This window comes from Egretta garzetta, unplaced genomic scaffold (genome assembly GCF_000687185.1).
Source record: "Egretta garzetta isolate BGI_Z169 unplaced genomic scaffold, ASM68718v1 scaffold323, whole genome shotgun sequence".
Classification (NCBI taxonomy): Eukaryota; Metazoa; Chordata; class Aves; order Pelecaniformes; family Ardeidae; genus Egretta; species Egretta garzetta.
This window is the reverse complement of record NW_009259435.1, coordinates 3,485,625-3,513,456: the sequence shown is the minus strand read 5'-3', so window position 1 is coordinate 3,513,456 and position 27,832 is coordinate 3,485,625. Positions and strand designations below refer to the sequence as shown.

At 43.4% G+C, this 27,832-nt stretch overlaps 1 protein-coding gene across 1 annotated transcript in view; it reads right to left on the bottom strand.

The window, feature by feature from the left end:
• Positions 1 to 243: 243 nt before the first annotated feature.
• GUCY2F (guanylate cyclase 2F, retinal) overlaps positions 244 to 27,832 on the bottom strand; it is a 43,606-nt gene continuing 16,017 nt past the window's right edge. The window contains exons 8-19 of the mRNA XM_035892696.1: positions 26,978 to 27,058; positions 25,792 to 25,968; positions 24,668 to 24,824; positions 23,145 to 23,294; positions 20,861 to 21,009; positions 19,467 to 19,630; positions 18,997 to 19,189; positions 18,696 to 18,870; positions 14,113 to 14,211; positions 10,447 to 10,541; positions 9,303 to 9,388; positions 244 to 328 (exon numbers count right to left, since the gene is read on the bottom strand). Of these exons, the coding sequence (XP_035748589.1) occupies positions 244 to 328; positions 9,303 to 9,388; positions 10,447 to 10,541; positions 14,113 to 14,211; positions 18,696 to 18,870; positions 18,997 to 19,189; positions 19,467 to 19,630; positions 20,861 to 21,009; positions 23,145 to 23,294; positions 24,668 to 24,824; positions 25,792 to 25,968; positions 26,978 to 27,058 (1,611 nt within the window). The remainder of the gene's footprint in view (positions 329 to 9,302; positions 9,389 to 10,446; positions 10,542 to 14,112; positions 14,212 to 18,695; positions 18,871 to 18,996; positions 19,190 to 19,466; positions 19,631 to 20,860; positions 21,010 to 23,144; positions 23,295 to 24,667; positions 24,825 to 25,791; positions 25,969 to 26,977; positions 27,059 to 27,832) is intronic.

The window sequence follows — 27,832 nt, the reverse complement described above, 5'->3', positions numbered from 1 at the left end:
TGATAACAGGTCATAAATTTGCCAGGAAATCGCCCATCAAAGCTAACACTATCTTTAGACAGCTTTGCTGCTGTTCCAGGCACCTTTTGAATGAGACACTTTGAAAGAATAATATATAATTTTGACACAAAAAAAAAGAAAAAGTCATGACACTAAAACCAGCGAAGTGCAGACAAATAACACATAAGCAGACACTAAATAGCAGAGCTACGTTGGGACTGTCCTACAGCTACTACCTCAGATCTAGGCCCTTTTGCCAAGGAGTTTTTCAGCTTTCCTCCTTTTGAACTCTGCAATTTCTTCCGAGGGTAACCCGTGAGCTCTACACCTGCAGTGAACATGTAGGCCATTAGAGAAAGAACCAGTTCAGTTTCATCTGCAACAAAGAACAGACCGTAACGGAGACCAAGTGAAAGTTAAGCATCTTCTGGTGCGAAAAAGGAAACCAAATATTGGTCCTCATTCTGATTTTATTTATTCCCTTGTATCACTTCAGCTCAACTTATCACAAAGGGTGAGGTTAGCTAATTTAATTTAAAGTGTCCTGAAGTTAAGTGCCTGCTCTGAAACAGGCACTTTGTAATCTGGATCACCAGGCACTTCCAGAGGGCTCTTGGCACATCTTAGACACTTCTCCCAGGATGAGATGAATGACTTTGTTGATTGAGGAGCACAAACTATATATCTATCATGGCTGTATCCAGAATCTATTAGACAAGATGAATCCTGGGAGAATTATTCCATTATTCCTCTGATCCTCCCCCTCATTCATCAAAGGGAAGAGTGGAACAAAACTGCTGTGAAGATCTTGGCTTCAGTAAGTTCAGCTCCTGCCTTGGTGCCTTTTGGTCTTCCAGGGGGTTGCTTTCAGAAATTCTCAGCTCTCAAAGCTATGGGCACATTTCCAAATGTAAATCCTATTTAACTGTCCCTAGAGACAGCCAGTTTTCCCCGAAAGCTTAGCGCAAATTTAACAGCCTTTCCCAAGGGAGATCAGAGTCAAGTTTCAGCTCTTTTGCCAATTCTGTGCTACAAATGGAAATGTCTAACCAAGCTGTCCTTCCATGTCTCACCTAAATCCTCAGCTCTGGGAACAGCTTTCCTTTTTATAGAAACATTGATTCCTGTCTATAAACCCTCCCATGAGTGCTGGAGCCTTTGGGGACAGGTCCCAAGGATGGGGAAGTTAGGAGGATATCATCCTGATGGGCTGGCTGAGGAATGGCTTCTTCTGGGAATCTACAACTTAGGTGGCATTAACATCCCTGAAATTTAGCTACCTGCAACAGAGATGTCTCCTTCTGAGCCAAATATCTTGGGCTCTCTTCTGAGCCAGCGGAAGGAAGCAGGCACTGCTGGACCACAGCAGGGGTTTATCCCAAAGTAAATGTCCTCTGTGGGGCAGAAAAGCTACACCTAGAAGTGCCTGTTTCTCTGCATTGACTCTAAAAGATGTGTAAGATGACCAACTCAGATGGAGGTGTCTATGCTACAGGTAAATAACTTTTAATAAGATTAAATCCTACCAGTTGGAAGGGGAAGAGGAATAGTTTTTCTCCAATCCTGTTACGCAAGCAGTAGCAAAATTCAGCCACACATGGGTAGGTGTGAGGGGTTTGATCTCCAAGGCCACCCAGCAGGACTCCATCCACAGGGGACTGGAGGAGGTTGGTGCCTGTTTCTGCACAACAGTGCAGCAGGTTGTGAAGGTGAAGACCTGACTTGATCAGGGTATTTGGGGATCAGGCACAGTATCAAATTGCCTGAGCTCCACCTCTGAACACTGCTCGCACAAGTATCAAATAACCATCTGATAATGACTTTACGTTCATCCACGGCACAATAACAAGAAGAAAGATCCAGTGCAAACAGCACTGACACATCTCCTGAACTCACTGTGTCTGAGCAACTGGGGAGGGCTGATTCTGCACCCTCCATCCCAACCTCTCACAAAACCCTCCGCCTGAAGTCAGCTGTTATTTTTCCAGGCTCCTCTCTTCCCACCACCTCCTTTCCAAAGCCAGCAGGAGAAAATCGGTAAGGCCCTACACCCCAGCTCTCTGGACACTGAAGGAATTTGCCTTCTCTTTTCTCAATATGCTGTGTTATGATGATTTTTTCTGAGCATTGAAAACACAAGCCCATGGCTTGAATCTTAGGCAGCCAGCACAACTTGTTACAGAAGGAAAGCCTCAGACCCATAGACAGAGCATCTTTATGAATTGGCCGCTCTGTACCCTTCGGTGAGAACAACTGCGACTCAAATTGCCTTGAGACCTGGGTCAGATGGGTGCAGATACAGTCTTCTCTGACCTCCTTTCGCTTCTCCCCACTTCACAGAAACCCATACACTGGAGCAAGGCGTACCTGCAGGGCCCAATGAGTATCCTGGGCAACTCATTACATCTCAGCTCTGCGGTCCTGCTCCAACCAGCCCTGGAGCCCTTTCACTGACTGCTTCCCTGTGTTTAAACCAGTCAGGATTGCCTCTGGGGTTACTTGTTTCTGAGGTGGTTTATTTTATTTTAACCCATGTTTCATTGTACTCAAGTTTTTCATACTTTAAATGGCTGGTAGTTTTGTAGAAGCAGTGGGCTGGGGAGCAGAGGAGGCTAAAAGCAGCTCTGAGATGGCTTCTCCTTGGTACTCTTCCCTCTTGTCCCTCAGCATTGTTGTCCATAAAAGAGCTTTTGGGATGCTATGTAATGAGAAAGCCTGTTTAGATGGCACGAGAGCTGTGGAGAGCTGTGTACCCTAGTCGGATAGAGATGTCAACCTGGCCAGCCCACGCAGTGGGTGCAACACCATAAAAATGTTCTCTTTTCAAGGGAAGTGTGGGCAGATCCAGGGAGAAACACCCTCAGATGAACTCCGACAGCCAGGACCTACCCTAGACAGACTCTCCTGCTGTCAAGGTGCTCTCTGTCCCCCTGCGTAAGGATCCTTCAAAGGGACCTTCACTTCCCACTTAACCTCCCAGTCCGTCTGGGTGAGACAACAGAAACTACTGGGAACATCCAGGCACATCTGGGCACACCTCAGCTGTGCCTGAAGCCATACCTGCAAGCCAGAATATGATCCGCAAAGCCAGCCAGGTCCTGAGCACAGTTTCAGAACAACCTTTCCCTGAATCCATAGAAATATCCATGGAAGAAAGGGTAATGCATCGAATCACATCTTCCAGCCATACAATGCCACTACCTGATTTTGCTGCCTTTCTGAACACTGCATTTAGGGTTTATAGAATCATAGAATAGTTTGGGTTGGAAGGGACCTTTAGAGGTCATCTAGCCCAACCCCCCTGCAGTGAAAAGGGACATCTTTAACCAGATCAGGTTGCTCAGAGCCCCATTCTCTAATCTAATATTCCAGTCAATTCTCCTAGAAACCTCAGCTTTCTCAAACAGGGCTTGTTTATATATATATATAAATATATCAGCTGGAGTGACCATATTCCAAGTCTTTCTCAAACAGGGCTTGTTTATATATATATATATATAAAAATATATCAGCTGGAGTGACCATATTCCAAGTTGGAGACCCTCGTTCAGAGGGAGATAAATCACCGTCTTTCATTCCCTTTCTCCCTTCCACCAGATTTCAGAGAAAAATTCTTCTTTCTCACCTGCATTACGCCGTAGCCATGACCATGTCTTCATTTTGCTGTTGTGTTAGGAGTTCCAAAGTAATTTGTAAAGAAAGCATAGATTGTGAAGCAAAAAGCATCTGTTCTGACATGGGGTGATCAAGCCTATGAGCCAGAGGATGCTTTGATTTCCCCGAATAATTCTTGTTATATGTTACATAAAGTTTATTTAGGAAATGTGGCGATGCTGTTGTATAATTCCAGCTATGTAAGGACAGCAGAAGTTTTTCACTGCTGTTTGCTTCACAAGATCTTTTATTTCTGATTTAAAAGTGCTTTGGCTGAAAAACTTCAAACAGGAGCCTGAATGGAAATCCTTCTGCTTAGTCCCCAGTGAGACACATCATCAGCAACAGCAACACTATAGACTCTCTACTGATCATCTCCCATCATGCCAGGGTGCCTCAACATAGACAAAGCAACGAGAGCTTCGTGTTGGGTAGAAGAAGCCATGCTGTCCAAATGGGTGTCTTCTTCCTGGCTCATAAAAAGATGTTTCTCATCTGGTGTTGGGAGATGGATTCTTTGAGCATCTTTCACTGCCATTTCATCTTCAAACAAGGATCTCAGGGCTTTCTTCAGGATTGATGCTCATGTGAGGATAGGAGAGCTCAAAAATTCTTTCTTATCCCTAGCTGTATCTTCAGGTTTTAGTGATTTCTCACATCAGGTTGTACTTATAATTGTGGATGGTGGTGGGTTAGATGATCTATTGGCCCTTCTGGACGTAAGACCTACTGCATGACTTCATACAAGAGAAAAGATCTGGGTTCGATGATAAAAATTCAAAACTCTCATATGTTCTTTACCTGGGCACTGGGTCCATGGTCAAGAACCTTTGAGAGGACCCACAATATGTATCTTTCTTCACTGAATTGTATTTTTTGTTTATTTTTTTCCTCCAGTTAACTTTCCATAGCTAATATAAAAGTGTTAGAAAGGGAAAGTTTCTAGATAAAAACCACCTCCTGGGATAGAGGGCTCCTGCTGCTTGATAGCACTGCATTCAGTACCAGAGCAAAGGATTTCTGGAATAGGATGGTAAAAGCTGGAAAGTCAGAAGGCCAAGTATGTCACTCATCTCCTTGGAACTGCAAATGAACATGATCCTGCCTCTTGGTTTTTGGGTTTTTTTTTTCTGAATTCTGTTAGCTATTGAATTTTTCTTAGTTCTAGCAAATGAACATGATCCTGCCTCTTGGTTTTTGTTTTTTTTTTTTTTTCTGAATTCCGTTAGCTATTGAATTTTTCCTAGTTCTAGATATTTTTTCAGTGCTTTGCCAAATGCATCTGTGATGTAGTCCAGGTCAGTCTTGTGGCTGCTAGATTTGTATAACCTCCTATCTTCTGTTTTGGACAAGAGGAGAACTCCACCAGTGCTGACAAGGTGATGCCCGTCCCAGAGCATCACAGGATGTCAACTTCCAAATCCCACAATTATAAATTAGCAACTTTTTGCTTTTTCCATGGCTGCTCTTCAGCCCCAAAACTAGTCTCCTGTTGTACCCTCAAAGAAACCTCACAGCCTTCCTTTAAACCTATCTGACTGTGAAATCTCAAAAAATTATCTATCCTACAGGTAGGCTGCTGCTCGACTGCTCAGCAGCTTGTTTTCACTATGTCATCATTTGGTTACACATTCTCTATGTCCACCCCAATTTACATTTATCTCCTGTGGCAGTGTCAGGCTTTTGTGGAAAGTGTTTTTCTCTGCCTCCTGTAGCTATTGCACAATGGAGACCCAACCCGCAAGATCCTGAGTTGCATCAATGCAAATCCTAACAAGCTTCAGGAAAGAAGGAGAAATAATATTCATTACAAGGCAGACATCTGCCAGGGAAGGTGTAGAAATTTGCCTTGGAGCAAAGAAAGGACTAAGGAGTCTGTTGAGCTGCCTGCCCTGTTCTATGTGATGCGAAGTTAACTTCAAGCTCCCATGTAAAGCCGGTAAAACTGAGAATTCACCAGACCTAGAAAGGAGGTTATCCTTCAGAAAGGAAAATTCCCTGGGGCAGAAACCAGCACTGCAATCTGGACATTAAACTTGCACTTTCCCCGTGTCCTGGGACTATTATTGAACCTCCACCCGATCCCATAGAGCATGTGAAGGGGTTTCTTACTTGATTTCCAGTAAGCTTTTCACTTCTGAAAACAGATATACGGGCCCTAAGCAGCTTGATCTAAGGTTAATTTTAAGAATAGCCTTTTAGTTCATTTGATTTTATGCATGGTTGGAAGAAATAGGGGTAGTAAAAAGCATATTAGGTCTTTTAATTGGGCTACCTTTCTTCTTAATTAAAATGTTTTATGTCCTGTGTGAGCCACGTCACCCACAGCACTTGGGTTTAAGAGTAAAGTGCATTAATGTTTTATGTCCTGTGTGAGCCACGTCACCCACTTGGGTTTAAGAGTAAAGTGCATTTATCTGAGTGTCCTTACACAACTGTAAAGGTATGAAAACCTGGTGCAGAAGGTGGAAATCAATGAGAATGTTCCAACTACTGCGTCTAGTAAGTCTGTAAATGGGATTAAACAGAGAGTTGATGAATAACAATTACATTCAAATTACGTAGGTGCAGTAATTGTTCCTTTGTTAGGCAGTTGGTGGTGGCTTGACGTTTATTACTAGACAATTAGATGTATTCTTTCAGCAATTTCAGCAATACCAGAAAGGATTGTTATCACAGTGTGTTGCTGGACTGTTAGTATTATCCCAATCACATAATTAAATATTCTTCCATATTTTTAAGTGTGCTGAAGTTTGGCTTCTAATCTGCACATAAACTCACCTTTGTAAGGTCAAGGACCATTCTTCAGGTCCAGGGTGCCAAGACTACTGCAATCATAGTAGGATAATGGAGCTTGATTTCTCCCTAGACATCTATGACCAGCTCTATGAGCTACTTGATCATAGACCTGCTCATGACTGCCTACCAGAGCTGGAAAATTTCCTTCACATGTCAGGAAATCCTCTTGCCAAGGACTGTGCTTACAGCCTTGATTGGCTGACAGATTTTACGTCGTGGGAAATAATAGGAAGATAGTACTTTTTTTTTAATGTTACCTGCTGTCTTTTCCATTAACCACTGAAGTGAAGGCCTGTAATACCTCGTATCTCAAGGGCTATGTCTTGTCATGGCAGTAAGAAGCATTAACAGATCATGAGTGAAACTAAGCTCATCAAGTTGTCCAGGTCCATATGAGTTCCAGGAGATAACTCATGGGGTCAGACACAGATCCAGAGATTTTAATGACAATGAAATAATTTTTCTCAGGGTTACGTTGAGCCCTTTCTTCACAGAGAACTTCCACCCCTAGGATATGACCCTTAAATCCATGGCCCACAGGTTTACCTTTACATAGTATGGACATGAAACCAAGCACAATTTATTAACCTCCTCTTAATAAGTACCACCTCTCAGCAAGACCACCACAACTGCCCATCTGTAGGTGTTTAGGCCACTCAAGTCACAAAATAAAGCATGAGATAAAAGCAAATGGGCCTCATGGAAAGGAAAGACCTAAAGAGAAGATGAGTTGCTTCAGGACAGGGTGAAAAGATGAGTAGAAGAGGAATTTATTCAGTATCTCCTTTTTCAGCATAAAAGCCTACAGATGAAGAAATTCTTAGGGAAGTGTATGAGGCAGTGACTTGCCACAAAACTGGACCATCAAGGTAAGAATGGAAAAGTAGGACATAATGTCTGATACCTGTCTGATAATAGCACAGCCTATGCATGAGGCAGTTCCCCAAATATTTGCTTTGCTTGAACATGCAGTTACTTCTTTCTACCATTTGACATTTGACTTCTATGGGGTATGGCTTTCATTTTGACCCCTCACTAGGACAGATTCAGTTTCGTATAACTTTGCTTTTTCCTCTGACTCCTTTCACATTCATTCAACTGCTCTATGATGATCTATGGGGACAGAAATACTGCAAAAGAAGAGTGAGGATCCAGGCCCTGGGACGAGAGCAGAAGAACACCTCCCTCTCTGCAGCACTACTTGTGGATTCGTCTGAGGTTACACACAGATGCCTAAGGTCCTCTGATCCTGGATATGTGGGGAAAATTTTTTGCCTCCTCTTATTGTCCCCCAATATCTGATGTATTTTCAGTCATTTACAATCCGTGTTTAGAAACAGCTTAGGCCTGCATAAGTTTGACTTTGGCACACATGACCAGAGGACAGGCTCATTGAGGATTATGGAAAGAACCTCAACAGTCAACAGAGGCCTCACACATGACTTCTAGATGCTAAAACCAGGATGAGAAGAACCTATGCTCAATGTAGAAGTCTTGGTGTTTCCTAGGTTGTGTGGTAAGCCAACCCACCTTGCTAAACTGGCAAAACTCCTCCAAGCTTCATGTTTCCCACACATAATGCATCATTGGTATCAACAAACATTACTCAATAGCTCATTTCCATCAAGTTTCCATTTCCATTCCCCTCCGAGCATAAGAAATACTGTCTCAAAATTTCCTTCCAGTAACCTTCTACCTTCCACCCTGATTGACACCCAAATAACTTAAGATTATGGCCCAAAATACTGTAAATTCCATGCTGCTCCAAGAAAGCTCTGGGAAGGGTCTGAGCGCACAGACTGCCCTGTATGCAACTGCCCAAGTAGTTAACCATTATCTGCAAAGGGAGATAAAAACCATCTTCATTTTACTAAGAGGAAAATGAGGCAAAACTTAGAAAAAGATTGCTCAGGGGAAGTCAGAGTCAAAGTAAAACCAGACCCTGGCTGCTGTCAGACATCTGGCTCTGAGCTGGTTGCTGTAGGACGTCTAAAAGTCAACAAAACAGGCATCTTGCAAGGGCAATTTATCTCCTAATACGGATGTCCAAGCAGGCCAGTCGAATCAGACCCCAGAGCATGTATTTCTCTTTGTTGACTACAAAGGGAGTCAAGGTTGACTAGCTTTAATGTGGGTGACTACACTGTTCTTGTCAAACAAATCCCACTCCTGGTTTTTATGTCCTGACCACAAAATCCTTTCCAGGCATACAGCATGTGACAGGTAAGCAGGGACTACTCTGTTTGCAAAGTCAGGCATTGCAAAGCCACAAAATAGCTTAATGAATTTCAAGTGCTCGATCTTTGCTCACTGCTGCTTGTATGGAGACGACATCAGTAAGTCTTTAATTACCTAACAGTGCCATATTTTTACAACACAAAGTCTCCTTATTGTTCTGTTCGAATGAACAGTGTTACAGGGAAGAAACGTGGTTATATGGTGAATGAAGCTGGTGTTCTGTGCCCAAGTTTGATGGAAGGAGAAAAAAACCTGTCACCCATACACTGATGACACCAGAGACCTGGAAGCATCCCTACTTGTGCATCTCCCATACGCCCACTGAATAGGAAGGAGATTCAGGACGGAACTCCCTGGTGCTCAATCTCGAAGGGAATATAGCGGGGAAGCAGCAAGTTTCCATGCCACTTCTTGGGAACTGTGATTAAGGAGAGGGATTGAAGAAACCGCATCACTTCTGAGTCCCGGTGCTATGCCTGAAAACGTGAGTCACCTAAGGAAAATGATGTAGACTTTGCAAAGAGATAACATGGAAAGACAAGTATTCAGCTTGTGAGCTCCAAAAAGGACCTTATAATGAATGCGTTGAACAGTAACGAAATCACACTTACCCTGGCTTTATTTCAGGAGGTTTAGGTAAGGGCTTCAGAAAGCCTTTTTTCCCAACTAGCCAATATGTGTCTTCTACTCCTTTACCCTAAAATAAAAACAAAAATCCACATAAAGAGCAGCTTTCTGACCACCCTCTTCTCAGCATGTAACATCCTGACCTGGTTTCTGAGGGCTTCATATATATCCAGAGACAGACCACGGCTGGAAATCTTGGGCTCTCCTTCACAATGGTTCAGGGTTGATTTGAATTTCACTATCCCAGGAGAGGAGGCCTTGTTCAAGCTGTCATCTACAAATGACCCTCATTGATCTGGGTCATTGAAACTACACAGCTTAACAGAAATGGGAAACTACAGGATCTTTAATCATCTTATCTGGCAGCACTAGCACCATTAATTGAAAGATCTCACAACTGTTTCTGGGCTGAGTATCAGAATAATAACTTCCTCTCCCACCACTGATGATTTAGCTTTTAAGGTGAGACGCATCTGATGAGCTGTAGGCATCTGTATCAGAGTCAACCACCCCTGACTGGAGAAGCGGAGGAAAACAGACACTTCTGGGGTGACATTCATCTTTACATAAACTGGACCCTGAAAGTAAGTCAGGTTAATAATTTCCTAAATTGCCAATTTATCTCCACTGACTACGTAAAGGTTTCTTTCCATTGACTAAACCTGGAATAATTGCCTCAGATCTCCACTTGCAGACGTATGCACTTGGGTGAGATGATTCCACTTGCAATGAAAGATTGTTGAGGGACCTGAGGCCATATTCAAACCTCTTACGCTATGTGTTTAAGGCAAGCAAAGCTCCTACTTCTGTCTATTGACTATGTAAGGGAAGAAGTGATGTTTTGAATTATTTAGTGTTGTCTTGTTTGGATGCCATGAAATGTAGCAGCTTGTGTCAAAGGTGGACTAAATACAGTTCTAAATAAATAGTTAGATCCAGCACATACACCTGATTGCTTCATCTGATGGTCCTTCAATAATTAACTCATGTACTGAAACAACTGATGGGGACAATTTGGGAAATATTCAGAAGATTGGTGGATGAAGGCCAAACAAGACCTTAATATGAAAGTTCCTCCAGCAAGAATATTCTGCTGTGAAGCATTTCACACAGCCCTGGCCTTCTTACCTTCAGTTCTGTTTTTCCCCTAGGTACGATTTCGTAGCCTTCATTTAGACTCCGAAGCGTATCCACTGTACTTTGGCTGACATGAATTCTGTAAGCTGGGAACGGAAAGCAGAAACAGCGGGGTCACTACACCGCACATGCACTGTGAATTCCCCACTGCTTCATACTGGCAAGGAAAAATGCTCCAAAGCATGCAGGCATGTAGCTGGTGTAGCTGTGTGGTGCTCCTCTATGTCGAGTTTGATGCTGATGGATGGATCCTTCCAGGTAGGGCTGTAACGAGCACAGGGTGAGAGGAGATCTACACTGGGGACTTCCCAGAGAAAGATACCAAACACACAAAGTATAGAAGTTCAACTCTTAATAAAGATGGTAAGTGGTTTTTCAGCAGTGTTGTCAGCTGGAAACAAAAATGCTGGGTTTATCTATTTGCCACAGCGTAAGTAGGCAGCAAGATAGAAAAGCAAAATAACCAACTGTCCTGCTCCAGCCGCCCAACGTCATTTGAAAGTTGGGATGAAGAGCAGAGAGATGGAGTTTGCGAAGGGACATAATGAAAATGTAGCTGTGCATCTAGATCCACCTGGGTTTTTCAGTAATTGATTCATTCCAGAGTTACAGAATCACAGAATGGCAGGGGTTGGAAGGGACATCAGGAGATCATCTAGTCCAACCCTCCTGCTAAAGCAGGGTCACCCAGAGCAGGGTGCCATTAACAATCTAGGAACAAAGGGCAAAGGTGGAGATCTTTATTAAATTCCCATCTCCCCCAGTTTGTTTTACAGCCATTGCTGTAACTCAGTGAAATTTGTTGCTCTGCTGGTGTGACTAAGCCAGGGAATGTTTCTAAACCACTTTACCCCAAAATAGGTTTCTTTGTTGTTTTTGTTGAGATTTTATTTCAAATGTGTCAACCACATTCCCTTCCCCCTTGAGGGATGAGGGATGAACCAAGTAAATTTTTTTTTTGCAGAATAATCAGAAAGAAGAACATCAGTTCAAATATGCGGAGGAAGATCACACAGCTTTGAGCAACGTTTCCTGAGACACTAACCTACAATCTTCCCATCACTGTGTATCTACATACATTTCTATTAATGTATAATGATGCTCTTGTATCTGCAGTGCTCCTTCTGTCTCCAGTCTCAGTGGGATTTTGCTCTTCCTAGGGTCTAAACCTTGAGATTCTTCAAATATCTGTCTTGCCATTAGAAAGTATTTTATCTTTTCCACCGCTTTCTGAATTCAATGCATGCCTCTTAAAATAAGCCAGCCATAATCACAAGAAAGGCAATTTTCCTTAATTAATGATTAGCCTAATTGTTAGTCTTAATTAATCTAATCAAAATCACTGGGGCTAGAAATGCGAGGATTGTATGAAAGAGTGAAAAAGTTCCAATGTGGCATATATACTGCAACATATTTCTAGCCTGGCAAGACCTCAAATTTTAATATTAAATATCATAGACTTCATGTAGCTTATAAACCAGCCATAATAGATAATTTCTTAGAGCTGTTTAAAATATCAAAAGGGAGATCAGAGATCAAGGATTAAAATGCACGAGATACTGCCTTTGGAAACCAACTTATACTCACAGCCTGAACACCAAAAGCAAATTCAAAACGCATCCAGGGCTCTGACACTGCTGTCCCTAGCTGTCCTCTGTGTCATCCACAGTTCAACCACTCTGGTTTGCACACCCATGTCTTAGCCAAGGACAGCAACAAACAGCAGATCTGTGTACATATATGGCTGAAAAGCAGCTAAATGTTTCTTCCCCGCCAGGTCTTTTTACAAGTCTAGAAGTCTCCAGGCATGGGACAGTAAGAACCAGCTGAGAGGTGATGCTGTCTTCTCAGCTGCAGCTATTGGTTCTGTGCACGTAGACTGTGTTTTTATAACTGGAAGCCTCAGGAAAACAAAGGCAAGACCTTGAGGGAAAAATAGCATGAATATCAACCCATCAGGAAAGACATCAAAAAAACCCAAACAGGAAGGGAATCTTAAGGATTTTGTTAGGACCTGCCAACACTTGTTCATGGTGTTGTTATTGCTGATAAATGAAGCCATCACAAATGATGCCCTTCATGTTGCAGGACATTGCTGCACGTGGTCTGCTTTTCTCTCCAGCATGATGGAAGCAGTGCCCACATGTGCTTCAACCCTTGCCTTGTACTGGCCATGACAGGTTAAGTGCATTATTTTACTGTGCAAGAACAGCTCTGAATTATGGGTTCTCAGCACTGACTGAAAGCAAGATCGAACCCATGTAGAAGAAATCTAGGGCAATATCATGTTGAGTTTTGTTGATGGGATCAAAATCAGAAGACCATAGCCAGAAGGCAGGGTCTTAAAGGCTGACCTATGATGGGAAAGCCGATGCCCTCCCCCACAGGCTGCTTTGAATTTTGCTGTTTATCTTGCTCCTTTCTTCAGAGCTGATTCAGTTGCAATGCTTATGACTGAAGATGCGCGTTTCTTTATCTCTCCTGAGAAGTTTGTTCAATCACCCACCTCAGGGACTGCCCCAAATACTCACGCAGGCCTGTGGACTCCATTCGTGATGCCGTGTTCACGGTGTCTCCGAAGAGGCAGTACCGTGGCATGGTAAGCCCCACCACACCTGCCACACAAGGCCCTGAAAGACAAGGGATCTGTGTAACCCAGATGGTACTGCACAAGTCAAGGAGCTCATCGACAAAAAAATCTCATCCTCTCCTTTGACATTCAAAAACCACTTGGGAAGAGAGGAGGTTTTTTAAAGATCTCATTGGCCTTGGTGCTTGTTACAAGCAATCAAAAATTAAACACTGCTCTGGATTGCACATTGGTGTGTTATGCCTGAGAAAGGTCTTGTGTGGTAGGACCTCCGTTCACCATCATCTGGGATGAATTTTTTCAGAGTTCATGGAAGCTCAAGGACTACCGCAATCTCATTTTAAAAAGGCCTCCTTTTCCATCCGAGAAAACTAACGTTCCGATCTTGTGACATGCCCTTTGTCCCAGTGAAACCAGACTGAAAATCAGCCTTGGAAGTCCAGAGATGCTGGCAGCACGCTGGACCACCCTGTGTCCCCTCCTTGGAAAGGAAGACATCATTAGCTCGCCTGTCTAGCCAAAACCTGTTTATTTTTCCTCTTTCTCATTCTTTAGATGAGATTCACTCCTTTCCAAAGAAGCTCCCAAAGAACTGGTGCCAAGTTCTCAGGGAGAGGTATGCGTGCGGGATCCACGCAGACATGCATTTTCTCTCCAGCATGATGGAAGCAGTGCCCACATGTGCTTCAACCCTTGCCTTGTACTGGCCATGACAGGTTAAGTGCATTATTTTACTGTGCAAGAACAGCTCTGAATTATGGGTTCTCAGCACTGACTGAAAGCAAGATCGAACCCATGTAGAAGAAATCTAGGGCAATATCATGTTGAGTTTTGTTGATGGGATCAAAATCAGAAGACCATAGCCAGAAGGCAGGGTCTTAAAGGCTGACCTATGATGGGAAAGCCGATGCCCTCCCCCACAGGCTGCTTTGAATTTTGCTGTTTATCTTGCTCCTTTCTTCAGAGCTGATTCAGTTGCAATGCTTATGACTGAAGATGCGCGTTTCTTTATCTCTCCTGAGAAGTTTGTTCAATCACCCACCTCAGGGACTGCCCCAAATACTCACGCAGGCCTGTGGACTCCATTCGTGATGCCGTGTTCACGGTGTCTCCGAAGAGGCAGTACCGTGGCATGGTAAGCCCCACCACACCTGCCACACAAGGCCCTGAAAGACAAGGGATCTGTGTAACCCAGATGGTACTGCACAAGTCAAGGAGCTCATCGACAAAAAAATCTCATCCTCTCCTTTGACATTCAAAAACCACTTGGGAAGAGAGGAGGTTTTTTAAAGATCTCATTGGCCTTGGTGCTTGTTACAAGCAATCAAAAATTAAACACTGCTCTGGATTGCACATTGGTGTGTTATGCCTGAGAAAGGTCTTGTGTGGTAGGACCTCCGTTCACCATCATCTGGGATGAATTTTTTCAGAGTTCATGGAAGCTCAAGGACTACCGCAATCTCATTTTAAAAAGGCCTCCTTTTCCATCCGAGAAAACTAACGTTCCGATCTTGTGACATGCCCTTTGTCCCAGTGAAACCAGACTGAAAATCAGCCTTGGAAGTCCAGAGATGCTGGCAGCACGCTGGACCACCCTGTGTCCCCTCCTTGGAAAGGAAGACATCATTAGCTCGCCTGTCTAGCCAAAACCTGTTTATTTTTCCTCTTTCTCATTCTTTAGATGAGATTCACTCCTTTCCAAAGAAGCTCCCAAAGAACTGGTGCCAAGTTCTCAGGGAGAGGTATGCGTGCGGGATCCACGCAGACATGCACACACACACACACAGATAAAATGTGTGGCAGCCAAACAGCACAAGCCAATTGCCATCTGGGGCACTTGGCTTAGCTAACGTTTGGACTGTGCTCTGAGGGATGAGATGCTGAATTTCATCACTCACAATTTAAAATACCATCCTTGCAAAATAAATGCAAAAAAAAAAAAAAAAAAAGAGGAAAATAAAAAGAAAAGAAAATGCTCTCAGCAATGTAAGGAGGTGTGGGGCTTCCTGCAGAGAAAAGACAGGCTGCTTTGTATTTTCCAATGGATTCATTTATGCCATATGTCTTTTCAGGCTCTGCCTGCCTTTTCAATGTCATGATCCTTCTGGGTTAAGATTTAGCAAAACTGACACCTAGGAAATCTTTTCCTATGCAAGGTTGCAAGAGATGTGAACGTTGTACATCATCAACAGTATCTGAAATGATGCTATAGGTTAGGTTTTTCATAATATAAAAAGGTGTATGTCCAAATGTTGTTTTAAAAATAATAACAACAACAACAACAATAATAATAGCCTAATTTAGAAGTGATCAGTTACTTGTTTTAGGACAATGTAATTTCACTGTGATTTTAGCCTTCTTAGTTACAAAAACTGATTCTTACAGTTTTCACGTACATCTTAAGGACAATGAAACTCCATAGCTGAAAGCTCTGGGGAACTTTGCAAGAACCCCTCTTGATGTGACCTCTGCAAAGTTGTTGCTGCAGAGTCAAAGTAACAGGATTTTAATATAATTTACAGAGGATGCAAACCGAGAGGTAAGACAGATTTTAACTCCTGACTGATGAAGCATTGTTTGCTTAAAAGTTAAAAAAACCCAGGTAGAACAGTTCATATCAAAAATGTTACAAGGACTTAAACAGCATATATGGATCAAACACAGCATGCAGGGACTGCTGAAGATCAGGAGAAGCTGATTTAATGTTGGTTTTTTTTTTACTGCCAATGTGCCGTGCAACCTTGGATAAGACGCTGCTCCTCAGAATCCCTTCTAACTTAATTCCCATCCTTATCAGTACTCACTGATTTGCTTCAAGCTCTTCAGGAGAGGAGATATATCCCGTAGAGGAAGTTTTTTCAGGGTCTAGTCCATAGGCACTTCTATAGAACAACTGTAAAGACACTGTTGATACTGCTGGGTGAAGGACCTAACGCTTACCAAACTGGTCCTTGATGTGTGCACACTAATGGGACATAGAGATAAAAAAGGGTCTTGTTGGGGACTTTTCTGTTCATTAAGAGCTTTCCCTGAGAAAACACTCACTCACAAAGCATCACCTCTCTTCATCCCGTGGTGATGACAGTGGCACTCAGAAATCTCAGTATCTCAGCATGCCCAAAGGAGTTCTCCATGTTGAAAGCATCCAGGGGTGAATTCTCTCACTGCTTTCGCTGCCTGTGTGTGTTCCCCCTTGTCTAGACAGCTTCAGCAAAGGGTTAACAAAAACTTCCAGCAATAAATCTCCCACAGTAACAAGTTTCAGAGGAAACCAGACACCCTGTGATGAGAAAGTTATGGCCTAGTTGTTTAATTATACAGGTTCTCTGGTTTGTTTTGAGAAGGTTCTTTGCCAGGGCTTGCAGGGTCAGTTAATGAACCGTGCTGGCTAAAACTCTGCAATAACCATCGGTGGTGCCGCAGAGATTAATAAGCTCAATCGAAGCGTGGGGCTGCCTGCCAGAGAGCCTGACTGATAAACAGACCCTCTTCAGCCTCCGTGGAAAAGCTCCTCTTCTCACCACCGCTCCCCCTGACTGTCCAGCTGTAGCCCAGACACGGACGGTGTGGAAACAGCTGAGTCAGCTGAGTTTTTCTGGACATGCAGTCAAGTCAAGAGAGGAGAGCCAAGACTCCAGGGTGCATTTAAAGCAGGGGAGAAACTGCAGACCAAACACTGGTCTTCTTGTCCTTTTTGCCTTACCCATGTGTTGCCACAAGCGGACCATGGGCGTGGGCCAGCAGAAGTTCCCAGAGGTGCAGCTCTGCTTTGGGGTTGCAGGGGCATGGGCAGCCCATGTCCAAATGGCATTTACTTGCTTTTTCAGAGAGGCAGTCATGAGCTCTTCTTGGCACCAGTTTCCAGAGAGCCGTTGGACCGTAAAACCAGTGGTCACACCCATTCTCCATCCTTTCCAGGACAGTGAAAGTGTTCGCCAAGCCCTCCTCTCCCCCAGGCGCTTCCTCAATGCTTTTGTGATGCTGGTGATTCCCTCTTCATGCTTCTTTCCTCAGGAGAAACGGGGTCTAGGGTTAATCAAACTCTGCTGTCAGCTCGGTGGCTCAGAAAGCTGGTTTGCTTTGGAGCATGCATTTCTTGCTGCTGCCATGAGAGCATGGCGTTGCCAGATCTGTGCAAAACAAGATCTGGCTTCTGCTTCTTTAGAAAGAAAACACCGATTCCTCCCTCTCTTCCTCTCACACCCTACACAACAGCTCATAGCAACATCACTTTCCAGATACACAGAGTTCATAAAAACAAGAACAAATGTAACTACCCCCCGTACACATCACCTAGGGATAGATTTTGGGCTGGGTGCATGGAAGATGCCTTGCAGAACTGCTGTCAACAGGCAGTAGCAGATGTTGCACACCAAATTCCTCTCTTTCCATGTTGAAAATGTGCTGCTGGTGCTCCAGAGACTCCTGCTCTGGGCAAGACAAGCTAGGGCCACAGTCTCATCTAATTTCTGCCAGAGTATAAAACCCACAGTGCTCCTGCAATCATTCCTTAACACTTTAGACTTCTGTGAAGGGTCAGCTAAGCCCCCCGAACTGCAAAGAAAATGGTAGGGAGATGAGTTTTCAGAGAGAACCCCAAAAGAAGAACTGATATGGTCTAGGAGATACAAAATATTGATTTTAGCTCTGCTCAAGTCACAGTTCTGGTCTTGGGATATTCTGGGTGAGATACTTCCTTTACGCTTCTCTGCTTTCCCAATGTGTACAACAGGGGCCGGGGTATTGACTTCTGTAAAACACTTGCGTGCCAAAGCTGCAAAAATGCGGGCATTATCAGATAGATAGGCAGAAGGATAAAACCCCCTGTAACACCAGGTCAGACTCCAGACCATCTTATTCATTGTTCGAATTCCTGCCATGGGCAGTACCGGGTACTTTAGAGGAAGATGCAAGAAGTCTGGTGATGAACAGCTGGGAAAAAAATTTATTAATGGATGACTATAGTATTTCTATTGTTTCTATGATAACAGCAGATGTCTTCTCCTCCATTTAAAATCCCAGTCATACTTTCACTTGTACGACTACAATCCTACTGTTTTGGGGTTTTTTTTTGAATTTACTTTTTGTATAAAAAAAGAACTTCCTTTTGTCTTTTTAAACAAGCCACTTTCCTGTTAATTGAATAGATTATGACTTCTACATTAGAGATAATTTATTTTCTTTAGAACATTGTCTTAATAGCTGTATCACATATTCTTCCAGTTATGTCCTACCTGTGACAAATCACCCCAACCCTTTCATTCTTTCACTCTGCACGTCTGTTTTTTCTGTGTTTTTTCATTTCAGAACTGAGTTACGAAGACATCACTGGCTGTCTCCCCGTCACACCAGTGACGATCCTGTGGTACATCAAAGAGCCACCCTTACAACGAAACCCTTGTGACTAATGTGTCTGATGTAGTTCCTGACTACGACAGAATACACAATTCCTCCCCAAAACGATACTGAGCCATTTTCCTCCTTGGGGTTTTTGTTTCCATTTTAATGCCCTTGTTGCTATGGAAGGTTTTAAAAAGCATCTTCTAAGGGTGCTTGTTTTGGGGCAGGCAGGGAGAGAGAATTCAAAGCTGGAAATACAATTGCAAAGGAGTTCTTTGATGTTCAGGCACCGGCGAGTGCTGCTGCCTACCTGTGTGCAGCCCGATTCGTATCCTGAGGGGGATGTCTGGCATGTGTCTCATTTTGAATGTTCCCACCGAGCTGAGGATGTCCAGGGACATGTTGGCTATCTCAGCCGCGTGCTTGTTTCCATTGCGTTTTGGGAGCCCTGAGGCAACCATATAGGCATCACCTATTGTCTCCACCTGGCAAATACCATTACATTTTAAAATAAATAAATAAATAAATAAAATGGAAAAGAGACATAGAATAAAACTACAAGAGTGTTTGACCCACAGACAGTTTGATCCTCATGCCCAGGTACTCCTCACCTTGTAAACATCGTGGTTTCCAAGAACAGCATCAAACAGCGTGTAAAGGTCGTTCAGAAGGTCAACTACTTCAATGGGTTCGCTGAGAGCTGAAATGGTTGTGAAGCCCACAATGTCACTGAAGTAGATGGTCACCTGGTCAAAATACTCCGGCTCCACAGTGCCACCAGTCTTGAGGGCTTCTGCCACGGAGCTGAAATAACAACGCAAAGAAAGATGATGGGGCGCAAACCCTGTTGTAGTACATGCCCAAGAGCTCAAACACTCTTGTCCTACTGTGCTCAAAAGATCTTCCACTAAATAGAAGGTTCCATATGGCTGTAACGAGCATTGATTACAGTTTTTTACTTTGATTGGAAGGTGCTTGCCAAAATTGGAGGTCACCTCTGCCATCTTGCTCACTTCTGGGGAACTCTTTTGTCCAGTCTAGTTGTGGAGTCTTTATTACCATCTAAAGTACCAGTACTTACGGGGGAAGCATTTGTGACAGCAGCTTTTCTGTCTTCTGTTTTTCAATCTCTAGCTCTTCGGTCCGCTCCCTGATTAAATCTTCCAGGTTGCTCGAATACTGCTCAAGCATCCTGAGCATTGAGTCAATGATATTGGTCTTTTTCCCTTTGTTGATGGTTTTGAACTGGAAAATCAAACTGGAGAGTTATTTCACCATCTCATGACACCATTGTAGCACTCTAAGTTTGGAAAGGAATGAAAAGCAAACACTTATTTTGAAGGGACAATGCTAAAGACTGGCTTCGTCAGTGGCAAGAATTCAACAATAAAGGAAAAAAGGCAAACTAGACAGTGAATTTGCATCAATAACTATGGAAGCTTCCCAGGAGGACGTTGCTCCTCTATAAACTTTCAGTGAGGGTTAAGTGAAACACCACCTTCCATGAGATGCCAACATGTATGTGAGTTGTTATGGAGTCCTATCATGCTGCAAATTTGCACCTTCATTTATCCATGACTAACCTCTAGGGCAACTTGGAGTCCTTTGCATTCAGAGGTGCAGATTTCAGGGCATTAGCAACACTTACAACTTGATTACGTGTTACTGGTCTTAAATCCACCTTTGCACACTGGCATGTACTGCCACCTCCCATCCCCAGCTCCTCATTGAGTTGTGCTTTCTCCTCTTGACCTGAAGTTGAGCCTCTGGACCATTTGGATAATCTGTGGCTTCAGAAGCTGCCTTAGACTCAACAGTGGAGTCACATGGGTGTAAAGTTATTCACAGTTTCATAGAACTGAAAGGTAAAAATTATGGCTATTGGTTTACCTAGTTTGACCTTATAAGAGCATAGGAACAGTACTGCTGGATCAGACAAGGGTTTTAAATTGCCAGGACCTGACCATGAGACTGGCCAGTAGACAAATGTCTGGGAAAGCTATTCAAACAGGGCTCAGGTACAATCATATTTCCCTGGGATAAGCTCCCAGCCTCCACCAGTATGCAGTTCAGAGATGCCAAACATTATATGTTTGTGTTTAACAGCCTTTGGTGAATTTTCCTTTTAAATTAATCACCTTTTCAATACTTTAGAAGATTAAAACCCATATTGATCTGAAGGTGCTATCATAATTTACAGATCTTTGATCTCCATGAGACTATCCATGCAGGTACACTGAAAATGTGAAGACACCAAGCCCATGTCCAGGCTGCTTCTCAGCCCACGTGGTGGTGTCACGGCAGCCCAACTTCAGGATAAGGTGTAAGCCAGACACCATGAACCATAAAATAACCCAATAGCAAAGGCAAGACTAAAACTCTTCAATGATTTTTTAAGGGCTCACTTAAAGAAAAAAACCACACTTTCCTGCCAAGTACAAGCAAAGGATTGCACCTGCTGCTCTATTCACCGACCTTAAGAAATACCTCCTCAAAGGTTGGACGTCGTTCGGGGGCTTCACCCCAGCATTGCTTCATTACCTGGATGCACTCCATGGGGGCCAACTCAGGGGCTATATTTGGGCGGCACAGGGGAGGGGGCTTCTTCACTTTCTTTATAATTTCTGTGACAAAGAGAAAAATGGGAAGCACATTGTGAGATGGAGGGTCTGGGTGGGGGCAAAGGACATGGACCTTTTCACCTGTCCTTCGCTCACTCCTTCAGCCATCACTGTTATTCCTCACCACCCAACGCCTGTGTCAAACGAAGCCGGGGGGTTCTGCTTTCCTCTGCCAGGAGTCTCTTGAAGGATTTAAAAGATAAGAGATTAATCTGCCTTCTTGTCCCTGGAGAACCAGGTTATGAGCAATAAAGTGGCTGGATGGGGGAAGGTTGTGTGACAGATGGATGTGTGAGCCTGCAGGCTTGTGTTTAATGAACTTGCTTCTAACTCTCTCCATTAGGATCTGCAGTCCTCTAAGGGAGCAGAGGGTTATGGCCCAGCCCAGACAGGAAGGATGCCAGCCTCTGACACTTCGTCATTAACTGGGAACCCGTACGTAGGAGGTTGATGGGAATGGAGACAGTGGAAAGTATTTTAAGGGGAGAATTTTTGTTCAAAGCAACATCTGGGAAGTGACTCCCTATCCAGAGGAAGTGAAATAAGACTAATAAGGAACTGGGCTTGGGCTTTCAGACCCTGAGAAGTGAGTCCTTGAATCTGCGGGTTGTAGATAAAACAACACCACAGCAAAGGAACGGAGCTGCAGGTTTTGTCGACAGCTGAAGCACAGACAGGGGAGCGTGATGTTTGAACCCAACCCTGACTTCAGTTTAGATATTTTTTAGTAAGAGTATCCTGGAGGAAATGTAGTTTTTGTAAGGGAGAACTATATCTTCCTGCTTAAAGAAAACCCAAAGTGATTGCATCTGAAGGTTTCATTTTGTGTAGTGAGAGCCATCAAATGGAGTGAAAACCACCCTCTGTCTGGCAGGAGCCCTGCATTTCCACAGCTGTTACTGGGAGGACCCAAAGCTTTTTGGTGTTGACAGTTTACTTTAAAGCTCTTTGGCTCATCCCATCAGTCTCCACCAAATGAACTAAACAAAGCACCTGGCCCAAATATTTCCAGGGGCAGCCAAGGGGAAATGCCTTCCCCAGACACTTTTAAAGTTCACACCATAAGTGAAAGCTCCTTGAGGCTTCGGATGGAACGAGTAGAAATTCATCATTTTATCAGGTCAGGAAACTGGAGTGCACTACAGGCAACATTTGCTGGAGGCTCCCCATGGGGATTAGGTGGGGGGGACACCTGCTAATTACATCATAGGCTACATCATATATCCAGCTCTGAAGTATTGAGCAGGTTAAATCATAATCATCATTGTCATTGCACTGTTGCAGCAGCTTGGGGCACAGCAAGGTCAGGACCCCATTTCTCTAGGGGCTGAACAGGAAGATACTGAATGGCCATACTTGGTGACTGCCCAGCTTAAAATGTGTTGAGAATGGGCTTTCACTGAAATCAGCTCTTTTTTGACTATTCTCACCCCCTCCCTGTCCAAGTGCTTGTGGCCTGACCCTGACTGCAGTGTGGTTGCTCTACCTATGCGTGGACAGCACAGTTTGAACTAATGAGAGCTGCACAATGAGCAGTTCGTAAGGAGTTCACCTGTTTGCTGTTTCTGACACAAGCCACCTTATATATGTCAGCGGGGTCATGCCATATCACTTTGATCTCTGCTGAAGAGAGAACCTCTTTAAATGGGGAAGTAATTAAGTAAAACCAGATGGGCAGAGGGACAAAGTAGGATGCTGGTAAGGGGTCCAGTTCAAAAATGTCAACCTCCATGACATACAAAAAAAGGGCCGATAAGTAGGAAGGAAAGGAGTTTCCAAGCTATGGGAAGTTCTGCCATCAGATTTCACCCCACGCCGTAATGAAAAGTCAAAGTTTTGGCAAGGAATTGGAGGTGTTGCAGGGGTCTGGATGCTGGCCAGCTCTGAAGCATCTTGGGGGGTACCTAGAGCCCCAGCCCCATTGATACCAGTGATGAGTCACATACCACAGCTCAGATCAGAACCACACGTTTTGATGTTCATTATGGATGTTTTGCTGAAAACAGCCTTTTGTCGCTGAGAAAGGTCATGAGATCGGGACATTATTTCCATGCTAATGTTTTACCTGAGGGCCTTGGCCAGATGTTTTTTGAGCTCTCTGTGTAAAGCCTTACAATTATACTGAAATAGTTGCCTACCTTCAGCTGAGAGTTCTGACATGCAGTATGGTGGGCCTCGAACAACCACTTCTTGTAGGATGATTGCAAAGCTGTAAATGTCCCCTTTGAACGTGCCTTTTCTGCACATGTCTGGGTCCCTCAATAACTCAGGAGCTGTCCAGAGCAATTCTAAAAGAAAAAAATCAAGACCGTCACGTTTCTTACACTTGAGCTCAGACTGTCTCAAATTAAGTGCTTAAATGAACATTTCATTTTGGTCATTTGAGGAAGGGTTGAAATATACTTCATTATTTGCTGGATCAAATATTTTATTTCTTTTGATATGTTAGAAATATTAAAGTTCCATCCTGACAAAAAAAAAGTAAAATTGACTTTTCCAAATGTCACTCTACCTTTTAAAATATGTTGCTGTACCAACAGTTCACTGCTAAAACACCAGCCTTGAACATCTACTTAAGAAGTCTTCTCACCATTGCCGAAAACATTAACATCTTTTTTTGTTTGAAAATATCACTCAGACAAAATGTTGGCGCTGAAGCCCAGATTTTTTGTTACTGTTGTTGCTCTTTTATGAAGCAAAAGCTAATAAAATACATTCTGTAGTTGTTCTTAGATTAAAGTATTTTCTGTAAAAGCAGTTTGTGGCAGTCTGAAGTACCATCAGTCTTTATAATCCAGTCGTTCAAGTGATGGAAGACACATGTGTAAATCATACCCAGCCTCATCACGAAATGGATCTTCTTCGAATCAGGATATTGTTACCCTGGTAACTGTGCTTTCTGAGTAATGGGACTAAGAAACATTTCAGCTACTGCAATATATATATAACTTTTTTAAGGGAGAAGGTGTTCTTCTGGCAACTGCCCTATCTGAGACACTGGAAATGTGTAGGAACCAAATCCTATGACAGAGGGATCAAAACACTAACTACATACTACTTCAAACCAGGTTTTGAGAATAAACTGGGATACCGGAGGAACCCCAAGGCAATGGACAGGTGAAAGAAATCCTGTCAAAGTCTCTGAACCTGGTCACATGAGATGCCGTCTCTAAGTGGTGGGAATCTCATGTGGCAGCATGTGGTGACTGGCACATAGAGGACCTATTTCAAAGATACCTGCATCATCTTGTCTTTCAGATGGCTTAAGTTTTACAAAACAAGGCTCATTTGGGTTAACCTAAAACTTCAACTATAGGGTTGGGGCTAAGGATGTGAAGCCATTTCCACCCATTACAGATATTCAGGATTGATCAGGTTTCAGGGGCACTTAAATCCTTCTCCAACTATGACAAGCCTAAGTTCTGTTACTGCTTACAATAAAATCTTTTTTATTACCATAACACTCTGCTATTCACTTCCCTTTCAGGAAGTCTGAAAAATCTTTGCTTATCCTTTCCTATGCTGTGTACAAGTAACTAGATGTCAAGAGATTGAGCACATAAATCCTTATATGGCCACTGGTCTGCAATTGGATTAGGACAAGCATCTGTTAAATCAATGGACAAATATTTCCCAAAAAATATTTCCTTATGGCACTGACCTTCTGGGGGTGGCTGAACATATGGGCATTTCTGTGCTTCTAAGAGCTCATTATAACCATAGTCAGTGATCTTCAGCACAAACCGGCCGTCCACAACACAGTTACGAGACTTGAGACGTCCATGGGCAAAATCTCGGTGATGCAAATACCTAATTCCCTATGAAACACAGAAGAGGTTGAGACTATTCCTTCAGAATTATATTATCCATCAGCATTCGGACACACCAAGCGTAACTGTCATCTTAGATAGCATCAGATACAGCATTGACTCTATGTCAAACGCAGTCCTGATAAACCCAAGAAACTATGAGAGAAGTTCATAGGAACAAGAATTAGGTTAGCTGCACCCTGAAGTAATACTAGAAAGAACCGGCAGCTTTAGAAAGAGTCAGCTGCCTTCATCTATAGCCCTAGGACTCATTGCACTCAGAAGCTGTACTTTTAGACAAGGTTAAGAATCATAGAATGTTTTGGGTTGGAAGGGACCCCTAGAGGTCATCTAGTCCAACCCCCAGAAGAAGGTGGGCACAAATGGAACCCAATGGTTAGGTCAAGGGAAGCCATTAAGAGCTGGATGCCCTTACCCAGCTCCCTCAAGGAGGAACAGAAGGTGGCTGTGAGAGAACAGAATGGGCTGTAAGAATGGTTCTGGCAGGCTACCCTCTGTAGGCCCCCAGTCCTATATTGGTAGTTCACCTTTAGAGGATGAAAACACATGGGATATGATTGAAAGAACACTCTTCTAAAGTGACCACATGTGTAGCCATCCTGTGACAGGGGACGCCTACAGTTTGGTTCTATGCAGGATGCATTTCTGATTTATGACAAGAAAGGGCCTTTGGAAAGCAGGAATTTGTCACCAAATTCACTGTTCTAGGTGCTCAGTTCTAGCCTGATGTGTAGTTTTAACCTCTCATCCTGCCGCATGGATGTAGTCCTATTGCCCTGAATAGTGCTTCTCTCAGATGGTAACAGAACAGGAGTAAGAGGTCTACATTAAAGACCCTGTGTACCAGTATAATTACATTCACATTACTATAAAAATCCCAACGTCTTGGATGAAATAGCTATGTCAATAGAAAGGTCACATGCAGGTCACCCCTCAGCAGGAGCAATGAATTTACTTTAATTAGATCCATCACGAGAGAGGACTTGAACATCCAATCCAGTTTCATATCTTCATTTCTCAGCAAGTCCTCCAGGCTTCCTCGGGAGCAGTACTCCGTCACTATGGCAAAGATGCCACAGTCAGAGAAAAAGCCCAGGAACAGATTCACATTTTCATGACGCAGATCCTTCATCTGAAACAAGACAGTGAATCACAAGAGACCAAGTCACCCAGACATCTGCTCAGCAGCTTCTTTATATCATTAGATGTCCTTACCATTCCTGTACTCCCAAACAGTCTTTCACACAAGGATGGGGAAGCAAACAACCTCTTTGCAGCTTACATTCAGCTATCCTACACTCCTTTTAAGCTTTGCTTTTCTTAGTCTATCCATTAAGACAAGGAAAGCAAGATAGCAAAAGCAAACTGAACAGAAATTTGTTTTTCTTCAGGCAAGCTGGATTGGAACTTTCACCAGGACAAAATGGCTTTGCTGGGGTAAATTGAGTTCAGCATGTGGAGTCTTGGTCCAGCTCTGGTCTGATCTGGAAAGCAATACCATGCCTGGAGGATCTAAAGTCATCCATCAGTGGTGCCTTTGAAGACATGCCCTTGGAAATTTGCTGTATTTATATGCATAAAAATGCCACTCCTATGTTAGCAGTAGCTGCCAACAACTAATGGTCTTGAATTTGGAAAATAAATGTGTTTGTCATTTAGTAATAATAATAAAATTGAAGACTAAAAATGAACTTCTAACAGGCATCTTAAAGATTAGCTGGAGACAGAAAGCAAATCCCAGAGAAAAGCACAACCGTATCCGTGCCACACTGTTAGGCACTCAACAAATAACCCATGAAAATAGCTACCAGTGCATCCAGGCAGGGATGATTCCCTCCAAACCACTCTGCCTTTGCAGACAAGGCCACTTAGAGGACTCATTGTACATTCAGCACTGCACCAGCTTTGAAATGTCAGGTCCAGGGTGGGGTTTTGCAAGCTGCTGACACGTGGGTCATTGGGAAGTTTGTCAGATGCAGTTGTGCATGGTCTGTTCCACCAGATTCCACCAGGCAAGACTCATTGACAGCCATGACATGTGATTCAATGGATAAACAGGAGACAAGGAGAATAAAAGTACCCTGCAGTCACAAACATCCCCCGAGCAACCTTCCCTCCGTATGCCCATCCCCTGTTCCTACCTTCCTCAAGATGCTGGTGGAGCTTTGCCGCAGATTGTGAACGGCTCCCGTCTCAAATTTTTTCAGCCACACCCAGTCTCCCTGTCCACAATACAGGCGGGTGAATGACAGAGCAATTCTCTGAGCAACAGCTAACATTGGGCCTGAATTCCAGATCCTTGACTTAAAGTGATTGAGGATTTTCAATGTTCTCAGCAGTAGATTCTTTCTATATTGGACCCGAATAAAAATACCCTCAGGAAACCCTCAAAAAAATGGGGTGAGGCAGGACCTTCACCTGGATCAGAACTTCGTACTTGGAAGGTGTATTGGTATCTAATGAACAATGGCAAATTGATTAAAAAAGGAAGTAACTCTGTTCAAAGCTTTTCTCTGGCATGAATGATCCCGTTTATTTCGCTCTTTTTCAGGAAAAATTGCCATGCCATTTTTTTCAAAAAGCTGTATTTTTAGGAAAGAACTGATAGATGGGGTGAGTTTTCTTGGCCGTTGCCTCTGTTAGATATGGTCTTATTAGCGCAGAGGGCAATTTGATAGCCTTTTCTGTGTATTTGGCTCCTGTCTTGTAAGAAAGGTCCTTTTTAGAGATGTCAGCACCTAAAGGCCCTGTCTTGTAAGAAAGGTTCTTCACGGTGCCTTTAGGTGGTGACATCTCTAAAAGGGATCAGACCCGTCAAAACTACATAGGGATCATAGAATCATAGAATCATTTGGTTGGAAAAGCCCTATGTCGAATACACCCCACATGACTCCAAGTGTCAGGATGAAGGTTGGGGTAGGGTCACCTTGAACACTGGTAAGTCCCTGCTTGGGAGTAATTTATTTTTACCCTCAGGGTCCATCAGCAGTATTTAC